Source organism: Erpetoichthys calabaricus, chromosome 18, assembly GCF_900747795.2.
Source record: "Erpetoichthys calabaricus chromosome 18, fErpCal1.3, whole genome shotgun sequence".
NCBI lineage: Eukaryota > Metazoa > Chordata > Cladistia > Polypteriformes > Polypteridae > Erpetoichthys > Erpetoichthys calabaricus.
Genome location: NC_041411.2, coordinates 33835338 through 33850156, shown reverse-complemented (window position 1 = coordinate 33850156; position 14819 = coordinate 33835338). Strand labels below are relative to the sequence as shown.

Below are 14819 nucleotides of genomic sequence, written 5' to 3'. Positions count from 1 at the left end.
TAAATTTGTACGTCATTTTTACAGAAAAATACTAAATTGATTTTTTTCAGACCAAGTAAGAAATCAAAAGCAACCCGGCACTGGTCTGAATATTCATGTGAATGCAGTGAAGCAGAAAGTGAAATGTCACAACTCAAAGCTTGCAATACTCTGATAGCATGTGAACACAGCATTATTCCCATTAGAATTTTCCTTTCTGAGATCAAGGTATTTTTTTTTAGGTATAGCAATTGACTCCTTTTACCAACTAACTGCAAGGTGGTAAATTTCTAATGAGGACAGGAGTCTGAATAAGAAACTTGCCATGTGTTGTAGACACACCTGTGTGCACTCATCAGATGAGACCATCCTAAAAGCAAACAAGTCAAACGGAGCACAGTACACTAGGTTCTATACTGCCAAAAGCACAAATGTATTTTTTTGCTACTATAAAGGAGAAACGAAAATCTCTCTGAACATTCCTTAATTTGGGAATGGCTGAATAAAAAGTAGAACTCAGGAAGGAGTCCCGAGGTAGTCTGTAAAAGTGGTACTGCCAAACTTACAACAATGAAGATTTACAGCTAATGAGGCCCTCAGACCAAACTCTGCCTGCCACTAGTGCTGAGTATCTTTCTTCCCTCCTTCTGTTACTTCCTCCTATATGAAAATGACTCTCAGGAGGCCTGACAGCAGTATAAGGGCACTTGCACTACACAAAGATACAGGAGCTAAAAACAGAAAAAAGGTACTTGCTTCATTCCTTCACCAATCTTAACTTAACATTGCACCAGTGTAAAGCTGATAATCATCTCCAGCACACCTAGAACCTTAACAACAACCCCAACACAATCACAGCCAGAACAGAGGGGGCACCTCTTCAAGCACTAACAGATACGCAAGGAATGATAACAAACAGAAGTAAATCTAAGAGAAATAAGCAATAATTTTTATTGTCCAAAAGTGTAAAGAATATAATTAAACTCCAACACAAAAATATCACCAGCACAAACTGATCAACAATAGCAGATTTCAATCTTTGCTTTTAAATTCCCAACAGAGTGAACAGTTTTAATTTTGTCCTTTTTATTTTCCCATAAAACATGGCAAAATGGCAAGCATTTGAGTGGACAGCTTCAATGCACAGAGATTCAGTGTGTCCTTGGCTTTATCAAACTGGGAGCGACCTCTAGGAGACGCTGTACCAACCCCACCACCCCACCCACCCTGCACCACAAGTAAGAAATGGGGAGGGAAGGTTGCGACCTGAAATGACCAGGCTAAAAAAAAAAAAAAAAAAGAAAAAAAAACCAGAAAACAACTTGCATTTGGGATCGTCCACTCTTAGCTGCCAGTAACACAGCCTGTACCAAAAGGCAGATAGTTTCTAGGAGCTGCAGTCCTGCACTCCCAGGATGGAAAAACATTTGTAGGGTCACTTTGTGGCCACAATACATCCAACAAACTGGCTTAGGAAGTGCTCAAGTTACTAGTGCAGGCCATAAAGATGGACCAACAGCTCACTGGTTAAGGGGGTTGCAGCAATAATATCAGAGCATCCCTGCACTGAGGTTTGGTAAAGTAGGCAGCACCTGCCAACTGTCTTCAATAGCCAAAATACACACAATTAAATGATCTAAAAAAAATCTAGTCAGGCCACTGGCTTTCCCCAGCTATTGCTCTGCATCTTTGCTGCACTCCGAATCTGAACTGGAGGAGCAGCACCCATTTTCATCAAATGTGTAATACCATTGCCAAAGTCAATTCAGTTTTAGAGGTCCTGCAAAACAAACATGTCTGATAAAGCATATCTCTTTCAGTCAGACTGTTGAATTCACAGAGTGTTGTACAGCAGGACTTTCCACACTGTAAAGCTGTGGTCAAAATGAGGGAAGGTTCCGGCATCAAATGTTCCCCCATCCAGGCGTGGCACACTTCTGTATGGTATACTCTGAGTGGGTAACTTACAAATAATCTAATAGATATCACTGCAACTTTAGCAACCAGGGTCCCAACAGCACATTCTGCAGCAAAATGTATCCTGTCCTCTTCCCTGGCCTGTTCTGAAGACATAGCAGTGCCTGGTGGTCATGTTTGAGGCAAGGAGAGATTCGCTCCCAGTCCTTGATCACCAGCAAGGAACGCACTTAAATCGGTTTTCAGAAAGACATTCGGCCCTTCTCCAAAGTGCTGATGAGGCAAGTCTGGAGACAGCACTCTAGAGTGCTCAGGAGTGTAAGAGGAGGGTCAAGAGGAACTCTCAGCCTATGCAGTAAAAGGGTATCAAATAGGGTCCAAAGGCAGCCCCCCACCACCTTTCTTTTTTATTTTTAAATTGAGCTTTGGAAGAAGACCTTCTTTGACAATGAAGGGGCATAACAAGAGTGTCCGAATTTTGACCTCGGTTCTGTAGGCTCTGCATGATCACAGATGTGTGTCAAGGAACTTTTTCACGAGGAAGGAGGATTTTGGGAGCAGTTTGAAGGCAGGCACACTCTTTCATTCTTGGCTCTGTGGGAAGAGAAGGCACATGGAGGCAGCAAGGTGCCTAATCTCGCAGGTCCATACTCGATCCAAACAATGCCACCAGCTGCTCCTCATAGTGTGCGATGTTGCGCTTCATTATCTCTTTACAAGGACCAAGCAACCTTTCAAAAGCCTGGATGTCCATTACTGAAGTAAACATAAAAAGACATAACAATTAGAATCAAATAAGAAACACTGTTCCTTACTGCATCAAGTTAATGGGAAAAGTGTCAATCAAAAAAGAGGAAAATGATAAGGACCTTCTGCATGTTCAACAAATAGTTTTGCGAAGAAAGAAAATTAAGTTGTATTCTCTAATTTCCCACCAACTCCAAAAACCAAGAAATACTCCCCACAAAAAACAATGACACGTCAGCCCAAAGATAAGCTGCCATGCTATCTCTCTTACTCAAGCACTTGACTTCGCCGACAGCATAGGCAGAGGCTGCTCTAGGTTTATTGGTGACAAGTGCTAGCTCTCCAAAATACTGTCCGCAGATACAGCGTGCAATCTCTACTTCGTGGTTATCCTGTTGGTCCGCTTTCGTCTATATGTTAAAAAAACAAAATAAGAATAATTGATGTTCACTATTTTTTTTTTTTTTTTTTTAAATCACAAAGAAATAGTGGAAAACATTTATTACATACCTTGCTCTTCATCATAATTTTAACCTCGCCAGATTCTACAATGTAAAAACAATCGGCTTTGTCGCCCTGTTTGGGGAGAAAAATGTATGATTGTAAGAAGAAACCCCTTACAGAGCTTCCTAAAAGTAAGTTACCTAACTACTGGGGCATCCAACTTACTTGGGTAATGATGCGTTCACCATCCTGGTAAGCCTTCATGCCGATAACATCCACTATCTTCATTCTTTCAGACACCTGTTGAGAGAAGGAGGAAGAGTCATTTGGAAGAAGAATGAACACTAGGCCATTAAAGAGTTCAAGCTGATCCACCAACCTCCAGTGATTTTAACAGAGGTACGGACTCAATGAATGTTTCATACATCCTCCTCTTCTTGGCATTGTTTTTAAGAACGAGTCTTCTAAAAGTTACCCGATCCTAGAAAACAGTACACAAGTCTTGATCAAGCAATTTACACCATGCAACACTAGAGGGCACCAAATAGCAATGCTACACTTTGTGTAAGCTCAAATTTTTCAAGAAAAAGTAATCTAAAAGTTAACCAAATATCCACAGTGATATGGAGCAGAAAAAAAACAGATATTTGTATTACTAGTTTACCAAATATTGTAAGTATTGCTAACTCAGGTGTAAGTAAATGTTTGCCTCCACCATGTTGGAGTGAAGACAACTGCAGAAATCATCACTGGGTAATTTACTTGGAGCCATCATGTTCAAGTTCAAGTTCAAGTTCAAGTTCATGTGCCTTAAATGGGGAGATGAGGTATGCTGAACACTTGACTTTATCTTATACTGGGGCAGTGTACATTGCAAAATCATTAAACTGCTAGTGATAAATTATTTTTTTTGTGCACTCATTGTTCTAAGTCAGTATTTCAGAAAACTGAAATAAAATCTATACAACGTGATGAATATTAATGGGGAAAACATGAAAGAGTCTAAACATGCAGAAAAAACAGCACATCTTCAGAAAAAAATACACAGGCATTTAAATTCTTCTAACAATTGAAATATTTGAATAAAGTATATCTGAAAGTGAATTGTGTGGTATAATACTGTTCCCGCAAAGTGAGAAAATAGGGCCCTGAAACAGAAGGTGATCTAGCTACAATTCACTCTTTCACTGAGATTGTGCCAAATGATACCACACAAGGAAGCAGATAACAAATAAGTACAGCTGTAGCTTATAAGACTTCATTCTTGAAAGTTTCACTAATGGCTCGCTCGCCTGGACTTATAACTCACCAAACCCCAAAGAGCCCCCTCAGTTGTTGCCACGATGGTTGCAGCACGTGGGGTGTTGTACATAAGGGCCAGCTCTCCAAAACTTCCATGATTGTCATATTTTCCAACACAGTTGTTCTTATCATCCCTCTTCACGAATATATCATACACACCCCTGCAAAAAGAAAAATGGCTATTTCATATACTCTTATCTATGAGAAAGTAGATGCAAATAGCCAGCACATAACATTTGTGTAAGTGGGATTAATGATTACTAGAGCGTGGCAAGAGAAAAGGTTACAAATGGCATACAGGGCCAGGTTTAGTATTTTTCCCACATGTCTCTCTGGATTTTTTCACATTTAATTTTTCAATATACTGATAATTAAAGCATATTTATTAATTTATTTCAACTATAGCACTCATGAACCAATTAACAGCTTTAACAAGAGGAAGTCAAAAAAGGTATGCTGTATGTTGGGGGAAGTGGGTGGTTTTGTAATTACGCAAGTCATTTGCCTCAGCACTTTTAAACATGCTCAATTGAAACAAATCACTTTAAGAGCTCCCAACACAAGCTAAATTCTATTAAACCCTCAAGGTCATGTGCTGTCAAATTTAATACATTGGTAGAACAGGAGGCAAGTGACATTTTCTGAGGTGAAAATGATGAGAACTTACGGGAGAGTCTACTTTTTCAAATTAATAAATTTTAAATACCAACATAAGGATTCAATTACTTAATTATAGTGTCTACTAGTAGCTGGATAAGACAGCATATCCTCTAGTCCAGTGGTTCTTAACCTTTATTCCTCCAAAACCCTCCAGTGGACCACAAGCTTACACAACAACCCTATCTAAAGCTTCTTTTTTCTAGCTAAGAAATACAGGCAAATTAAGAGATGGTTTCTAAATGTGCAAGACTACCACTGATGACAGTAAAGCATTATTCACAGGCTGTTCAATTTTTTCTGTTACAGCTTTCATTTACAGAACTCAAAATCCTACTATAACAATCATTACTAGAACTCGGAAACATGACCACATACAGTAACTCCTGCTTGCAAGTCTTTACGTGGGCTTCCAGTTAAGCTTAGGATAGATTTAAAAATCCTTCTTCTTACCTATAAAACTTTGAATGGCTTAGGACGTACTTACTTATCTGAACCCATTATTACATATAAACCAGAGTGCACATTACAATCTCAAGATGCCAGCCTTCTGAAGATTTCAAAGATTAATAAATTAAGTAGGTCAATGAGCTGATAGTTGCAGGGCCCTAGAATGACCTCTCTGCTTGTATAAGAGATGCCCCTTCTGTGTCACCTTTTAAGTCCAGGGTGAAAATTTGTTGCTTTATTCTAGCATACCCTGACTAGAGCTGCCGATTAGCTGCTCTTATTTTAACCTATTTTGTTAGTCATTTTAAGTATAATCCTTCCTTAATGTAGTGAACTACATATGAAGTGCCCACAACTGAAGGTATGGAGCAACAGTACTAAGTACGTCAAAACTGTATCACTATTGAAACTAAGACCTACATATATTTTAGGCACATTCTCACTAAATAGACGGACACATTGCTTGAACACAACATGTAAACAGTGCCCTGTTATCAAAATAATGTATGCACAGGTAACTTTATAAATACTGTATTCCCTCCTAAATAGTGAAAAACCTTGATTTTTAGGGTCATTTTATGTAAATTGTGCACTTGTTTCTAAATCGCACATCACTCTGAATTTGGATGAAACATTTTAGCAGAGGTCTACCTGTTTTTAATCCATCTTCATAATAATACAGCACTGTGTTCTTAAGCTGAATCTCCAAAAACACAGATATTCTGTGAAGTTTTTGCAATTTAATCACAGAATCCTAATGTTAAAAAGGGATTGTGCTATCTTGTATTGGATTATATTGCACCTCATCTTAAAATCACAGCCCAATTTCAAATCACACTGTTTGTTTGGGACAGCACACTTTGTTTTGAGTTGTTTCTTTTTAACTTGCTTTTGGAGCTTTAGGGCCATCACAGATTCAAAGTTATTGAACAGTCACAAATTTAAGTATCTTAGAACAGTGCCTTTTAAAAGAAAATAAACCGTCATTTATAGTTTCACTGTGGGGCAGGTGGATTTTTCAGTACTTAGCGTTGCCACCTCATAGTTCTAAGCAACTGGGTATCAGTCGCTGACATGTCACTGTTTCAATTTATTTGTTGATTACTTTGAGAACTACTTAATATGTAAAATATTATGCTTTAAATAGTTACAGGCCCTGTATGAATGGTTCATTTAACCTATTTTAATGGTAGAAATTCAGCAACATGAATTTGGAATAACATACCAAATTGATAATCAACATCAGACTAAAATATTGAGATTGATGCATCTTATGCTTTCACTCTCCTCAAAATATGATGCTTAATATACCATTCCAGACAGCAGTATTACATTTTGTTTCAATTCTATTAAACCATACTCCTGCTAATACGTTCAGTAATGGACTCATTTTCTATGCTCAAGAGTTTCACATGGCACCAAACTTTGTTTTTTTAATTTTTAACTTCTCCCCTCCTTTATTGCTCAATAAATGATTAGAATTGCCTTTCTCCTGCCTTAGTTAAAAAGCATGGCCAATGGCAAATTAGACTTCATCAGTTATGCTTCTATTCAGCAATTTAAGGTAAAGGTCACTTAATTATATGCTGAAATGAGAGCTCCAAGTACTGTTCTTTATGAAGGCAGCACTGTACTTTACTGTTTGAAATTGAAAATCATGCCAGTAATCAAAGCGGCAAGTGTACTTTGGCTACCAATGACGAAACTGGTGTTTCCTTTCCTTTAGTCCATGACAAAACTATAGACTGGCAAGTATACTTTATACTACATAAATATTAACTGAATGTTTAAAATAATTTGTGATGTATGGACGAGATGCCAATGAGCAATACCAAACATCCCTAAATGATTCTTGCAGCTACCAATATTTGATACAACTGTGTGCAAGTCATTACAAAAACATCAAATAACAAGTTATTTACATTTGACCATGACAATAAGCAATGCACCTAAGCAGTTAGCATATAGACTGTTAAAATACACAACTAAACTAAAACATTTAAAATCAAGAACAAAGACCCACATGTATTCCTTTCATTAAGATGTTTCCACAGGTCTTTCACTGTTTTTTCATGCATCATTACTAATTTAGACTGCCAGTGGTAAAATCCAACTACTAATTTGCCTATATTACAATTGTTTCACATTTAACACTTTCATCATAGCCTTTTATAGGAGACCATACAACTACTATTAGATTAACTAAAGGTTACAAGGAGTTAAATCTTTTTAGTTTAAATGTACTTACACAAAGAAGTGACCCAATATCATAAATGTATACTTTATGTCAGCTGTGACTTTAAACTAGGTTTTTATAATGAAGATACAGAACTCTCATAAAGATGTTAAAGAAAAAAAAAAGGCTACAAAGAATGGTTGCCTAGCAGAGTGGACACAAGTAGGTGGGTAATGTTTTGCAGCACTAGGTGAAATGATACTTCAGTTGTGATGGACTAAACGACCCAGCCTAATTACAGATTTCCCTTATGTCTCTAAGCGACCGAGACACTGTAATTTTGTTTTTTATTTAGATCGGTTTCACAATAAACAGTCAGTCACAAAGTTTTTAATATGTTACATTGTTATTTAAATCCATCAAAATCTGGGGGGGTGGGGGTGAAGTAGGGCGTGGATGTACTGCTCTACTCTATATACAAACAGAAGGATAAAAATCAAAGAACATTTATTTTCTATAGAACAAAGCAAAAGAAACCTTATTTCATAGCCAAAAAGACTGGACAATTACAGAGATGTTCATGATTGTAGTTAAGGCAGAATCGAGTTAAGAGATTTACTCAAAAAGAGAGGTATTTTGTGATGCAGACAGTGGAAAATCACAACATTATGGTCTAGGCCAGTTACTTCTAACTCCAACCAGTTTCAAACTTGATTAGTTATTTTATCTCTTTTAAATAGCCCATTTCTTTTTTTATTTCTTCACATAATCTGCATTTTGGAAAGAGCAGTAGGTATGATATTTATGTTTATAAGAAATTTAGAAATATTTAAATTTTTTCATTGTTTTAGTTCTTAACTCTTTTCATTTTCCTATTAATTTACCTTTTTATGTCAAGTTTCCCCCCTTAGTTGCATCCTAATAATAAATAAATAAATAATAAGTAACAACGAACAAAATTGAGTCCTGGCCAAAAGTATTGACACCACTAATTTCAAAACTGGGTTTTCTAAATTTTATTAGAATGTACACAGCATTTATTTTTGTTATATAGAGATTTAAAAATAAATAAATATTTTCTTCTTGGGATGCTTCGATCAGATTTTCTTAAAGCCCATAGCAATTTCATGTTGCTTGATCGTCCAATTCGGATTACCGATTCGAATTTTATTTTTCTTCTCTTTGTCGCTAAGCTATCTTTGTGGCTTATCTTTTACACTAAGCTCCTGCATAACCAGACACCTAGAAGCCTTATGCTCTATATTAAAGTGTTACCTTTAGTATTTTTATAATTAAACTGTAGATCCCAGGTGTTACCTGTTCATTTTAGATAACAAAAATATTGTTCAGTGACCATAAAAATACTAAATCAATTTTTCTTAAAAGAAATACTTTAGCTAATATATACAAAAATATATATCCATAACACATATGGCATAAAAGAAAATAAAATCCTTTCTTATAATCGCAAGCTGTCACATTGTCGATTTTTTTATAATGCATCTATCTATCTACAAGGCTTAATAAAAAAAATAAAGCACTTTTCACCATATATTACATATAAATATATTCTCCCACAATCAATTAATTACTACTAACAATTATAAATGGTTTAAATGTAAATATATATGAACTTACAGGTTTTAATAATTTTTCATCATTAATTGCACTCCAGCTTTTTTTTGGTGTTAACATATACACCTATATATATAAAATTGTTTTTGTGTTTGAAACGGAAATTACGTATGACCACGTGATATGGAAATTACGTATGAAACGGAAATTACGTATGACCACACAATATGGAAATTACCTATGACCACAGAACAGATTATAATACAGGAACTAATCACTTCGTTTGTGGACGCCATTTTTATATCATCTTTACGAATTGTTATTATTGGTGTGCGCCCTCTCCCACCCTTCCTGTCTGGACTACAGTGCTGAGCCGTCCGCTGACAGGCACGTTCTGACACAGAATTTTTATTTATTCGTCCACATGACTGTCGCTGAAACTGCCACATTGTAACTTTTTTTAGTTGGCAGTACTTGATAGTAGAAGAGATGAGGAAAACAGCTTTGTGTCTTTCTACTTTTTAACTGCGCCGAGCTGTAAACAATGTGAAGACGAGACTGCCTTCAGCTGCGAGGGGTCATGAGAACAAAGTGGATGCTGTGAGGCGCGGAATGTTGGGCTGCTCCGCCAAGTCGAGAACTTCGCAGTTTCGGGCAGCGTCCTCTCTTCTCGCAGTGTTTGTGACACTTCAAGTCCCCCGTTGGCTCCTGGGAGAGTGGAAATCTTTGCGAATGGGTGTAATCGCCGCCATAGAAGCAGGACTCTGTTTGTAAATTGACCTGCACAACTACTTACTGTCCCTTAAGGTAAGTTCGGGTCACTAAAACCCCACAACATTCCAGGTTGCTTTTGTGATTAATTATTTTAACAAGTAAATCACAGGCATGTAGTGCAAGGTTGTCAGGCAAAAAATTTGAAACGATCACATAGAAAATGTAATTTCTATACCACAGCGGTCGTGTAGCGCCTTTCACAAGGGATCTACTACTTACCTGTTGTGTTATAGCGCCGTTAAAATGTAGTTTACCTGAAACCACTCCAGTAGTGCTCAATGTATCTTTATTTCTTAAATGTTAATGTTTTACTGTTTAATAACTTATAGACTACATTTTATTTTTCCCTTGCACTCATTGAGCAAAGCCACTGGGTAATCAACTAGTTTACTATATTTATAAAGGTGTTTTTTTTCTTCAGTGTATCAGCTAGACATTCAGAATTTTAGAGGTGTAATTATAAAATATGGATTACCACTTTAAATATGTAGTACTTGTTTATTAACAAAATGTATACTGTATGACACACAGAAATAAATAAACAATACAAAATCTTTAAAAAGCAGCAAATGTATCAAATATTCCTAAGTTGTTTATCAAGAAGACACAAGACTAACATGCTTAACAGGTTTCTAAGTAAAAGATACATTTTGTTGTTTAGCTAACATGCCTATATTTTCTTTTTCCAATTAAAAATGTAAGCTGCTATACTTAAAACAATCTCGCTGTCCAAACTGAAATGGTGTCCGATTTAATGTAAAGGACAAAATAAAAAGGTCTGATCTCATTTACGGAGTTTTTCTTGCCGTTTGTCTAATAGCATGTAAGTAAAGGTTAAGCTCTCCAATAAAACAAGCCTTGGCTGTTGTTTGTTTACACTGCAAAAAAAAATCAACTATCATAATACCTTGTGTAAAGGAGCACTGCAACTAAATTACTGTAAAGCTAAGAAAAGCAGGGGTTAAGAACGATCAGATTTTGTGATCAGCCAATTTACAGATTAAGATTTTTTTTTTCCTGTGGGACTCTGGAGGCAGCTGATAGGTACCGGCAGGCCAAGCGGAATGCAGCTTCGGTGGTTGCGGAGGCAAAAACTCGGGCATGGGAGGAGTTTGGGGAGGCCATGGAGAACGACTTTCGGATGGCTTCGAGGAGATTCTGGTCTACCGTCCGGCGTCTCAGGAGGGGGAAGCAGTGCAGTGTCAACACTGTATATGGTGGGGATGGTGCGCTGCTGACCTCGACTCGGGACGTTGTGGGTCGGTGGGGGGGGAGTACTTCGAAGACCTCCTCAATCCCACTAACATGCCTTCCAATGAGGAAGCAGAGCCTGGGGACTCGGAGGTGGGCTCCCCCATCTCTGGGACTGAGGTCACCAAGGTGGTCAAAAAACTCCTTGGTGGCAGGGCCCTGGGGGTGGATGAGATATGCCCGGAGTTCCTCAAGGCTCTGGATGTTGTAGGGCTGTCTTGGTTGACACGTCTCTGCAACATCGCATGGACATCAGGGACAGTGCCTCTGGATTGGCAGACCGGGGTGGTGGTTCCCCTCTTTAAGAAAGGGGGACCGGAGGGTGTGTTCCAACTACAGAGGGATCACACTCCTCAGCCTCCCTGGAAAAGTCTATTCGGGGGGTTCTGGAGAGGAGGGTCCGTCGGATAGTTGAACCTCGGATTCAGGAGGAACAATGTGGTTTTCGTCCTGGTCGCGGAACAGTGGACCAGCTCTACACCCTTAGCAGAATCCTGGAGGGTGCATGGGAGTTCGCCCAACCAGTCTACATGTGTTTTGTGGACTTGGAAAAGGCGTTCGATCATGTCCCTCGGGGAATCCTGTGGGGGGTGCTACGGGAGTATGGGGTACCGGACCCCCTGATAAGGGCTGTTCGGTCCCTGTACAACCGGTGTCAGAGCTTGGTCCGCATTGCCGGCAGTAAGTCGAACCCGTTTCCAGTGAGAGTTGGACTCCGCCAGGGCTGCCCTTTGTCACCGATCTGTTCATAACTTTTATGGACAGAATTTCTAGGCGCAGCCAGGGTATTGAGGGGGGTCCGGCTTGGTGGACTCAGGATTGGGTCACTGCTTTTTGCAGATGATGTTGTCCTGTTTGCTTCATCAGGCCGTGATCTTGAGCTCTCTCTGGATCGGTTCGCAGCTGAGTGTGAAGCGGCTGGGATGGGAATCAGCACCTCCAAATCCGAGACCATGGTCCTCAGCTGGAAAAGGGTGGAGTGCCCTCTCAGGGTTGGGAGCGAGATCCTGCCTCAAGTGGAGGAGTTCAAGTATTTCGGGGACTTGTTCACGACTGAGGGAAGAATGGAGCGCGAGATCGACAGGCGGATCGGTGCGGCGTCCACAGTGATGCGGGCTCTGCATTGGTCTGTTGTGGTGAAAAAGGAGCTGAGCCGTAAGGCAAAGCTCTCAATTTACCAGTCGATCTATGTTCCTACCCTCACCTATGGTCATGAGCTATGGGTAGTGACCAAAAGAACAAGATCGCGAATACAAGCAGCTGAAATGAGTTTCCTCCGCAGGGTGTCTGGGCTCTCCCTTAAAGATAGGGTGAGAAGCTCAGTCATCCGGGAGGGGCTCAGAGTAGAGCCGCTGCTCCTCCGCATCGAGAGGAGTCAGATGAGGTGGCTTGGGCATCTGATCAGGATGCCTCCTGGACGCCTCCCTGGTGAGGTGTTCCGGGCACGTCCAACCGGGAGGAGGCCCCGGGGAAGACCCAGGACATGCTGGAGGGACTATGTCTCCCGGCTGGCCTGGGAACACCTCGGGATTCTCCCGGAAGAACTAGAAGAAGTGGCTGGGGAGAGGCAAGTCTGGGTATCTCTGCTCAAGCTGCTGCCCCCGCGACCCGACCTCGGATAAGCGGAAGAGGATGGATGGATGGATAGATTTTTTTTTAATGAAAATGGCTTGAATTAGATTGGTGGCCGATCACTCTCTCTATTTTCTTCATAATCATCACCATGACTTTCATCTTACTTTCTCAGGTGTCCTGGTTATTTAAACCATAACTTTCTAATGATTAGGCTAATGGATCTGACTCTGAAGTAGCTGAAGACTTTCAGCATTCAAAGTAATTTGTCATGGTGTCTGCTCTGCTCGTCAGTATTAGGAAACAAAAAAAAAAGAGAACACAAATCCAAAGAAAAAAAGCGAATTAATAGGGAAAGAAAACAAGTTAAGAACTGAAAAAAATATTTCTAAATTTCCGGAACTGGAAATCATACACCTAGCAAAGAAAAGCTTGTTAGAATTAAGTGACTGACCTACAATCCTGACACGCAGTATTTTCTTTGAATATTTTGAACAATTTTATTGAGCACTCAGCAGGTGATGCCTCAAAACTAATGTTTAACTCGCATGACAGGTGAGGACAAGTAAAATAAACAATATTTTGGAGTATTCAGGCGGAGTGGTGGGTCTGAGGCTAAGGATCTGTGCTGGTATCCCGAAGGTTGCCGGTTTGAATCCCTGTTACTGCCAAAAGAGATCCTACTCTGCTGGGCCAGTGAGCAAGGCCCTTAACCTGTAATTGCTCCAGGGGCGCTGTACAATGGCTTAACCTGCGCTCTGACCCCAAGGGGTATGCGAAAACTTCCAAATTCCTAATACAAGAAATTGTATAAGGCGAAATAAAGAACAAAAAAAATAAATCTGTAATACAGATTGTGTGTAACAAATTGAAAGAGTAAGCAAAATTCCCCATAATTCACTCTCCAAGTTTGTGAAGTCATTAAATATTATTGTGCCTACTACAAAAGAAACTACTACTGAGCGACACAGTTGCTTCCTCGTTATACTTTATTTCAATTTTATACCAAGAGTTTGCCTAGGTAAGACTGTGCAACTATTACTGCAAGTAAGAACCACTATATTAAGCAAACAGTAAGCAACCTTTGCAGTAAGATGGGTAGGGTGTGTTTGAGGGTAGACTGGCACAACCATTGTTTACTGTATGGCTGAAGCATCTACATGGCTTGATCAGTTAACCCCAAACAAGTAAAATATCATAAAATATCTGTGTCTGAAGTATGCAAAAGTGTGGAGAGCTGAAGGAAGCATGAAGAATACATCTTGGTGGAAAAGTAGAAAATGGAGTTGAAAATTTAATGAATAAAATTTAACTGTTTTGTCTGAGCTTCATCTATCACCTAATTATGGGGTGTCCTAGAACTATACAGGGTATCACTAGAAGTCATGGCCTGCATCCTGTGCCTTCCTTACAACTTTAGGGAAGATTTCACTATTTTAAGACATTTACTATTATTGTTGCTTCCTTAATTAGAAGAAAAACACCGTCATTACAAGTGAAAGAAACTCAGTCACCACAACACAGCATCACTCTCCAGATGGCATTAGAAATCTCCAGTCGAGGACAAACAGCAACATCTAACCTTGTCAAAAAGACCAGAGAGAGATTCAGTGTGAATTATATAGTTACAGTAGAAAATATCATTTCAAGTATCTACTACCTGATGCATAGTATAAGTTATTGGCAAAAAATGATGTATTGGTCATCAGAAAAAAAAAAAAATTTCTTCAACAAATTCAATTGTTTTCATTTGCGAAACACATATAGACTTATGGTGTCTCGCTTTATACAAAAGAGAGATAGGCTGTCACACCACATCTTCTGACCTCAAGGAGCAAAAATACAGTATGATATGCATTTAATGTATTTGAGCAATCACTAGTGGCAGTCTGGATTTCATATATGCATTATAGGTAATGTTAAGTATGCCCCATTCAACTTCTCTTTGATCTCATAACAATCCTGTGTTCGTAAA

General features: G+C 39.1%; 1 protein-coding gene across 2 annotated transcripts in view; it reads right to left on the bottom strand.

The window, feature by feature from the left end:
• Positions 1–905: 905 nt before the first annotated feature.
• LOC114668763 (mitochondrial carnitine/acylcarnitine carrier protein-like) overlaps positions 906–14819 on the bottom strand; it is a 68567-nt gene continuing 54653 nt past the window's right edge. For both annotated transcript variants that reach the window (XM_028824689.2, XM_028824687.2), the window contains 6 exons: positions 4397–4550; positions 3467–3568; positions 3313–3387; positions 3154–3219; positions 2915–3053; positions 906–2652 (listed from right to left, as the gene is read on the bottom strand). In XM_028824689.2, coding sequence (XP_028680522.1) covers positions 2528–2652; positions 2915–3053; positions 3154–3219; positions 3313–3387; positions 3467–3568; positions 4397–4550 — 661 coding nt within the window. In that variant the 3' untranslated portion in view covers positions 906–2527. The remainder of the gene's footprint in view (positions 2653–2914; positions 3054–3153; positions 3220–3312; positions 3388–3466; positions 3569–4396; positions 4551–14819) is intronic.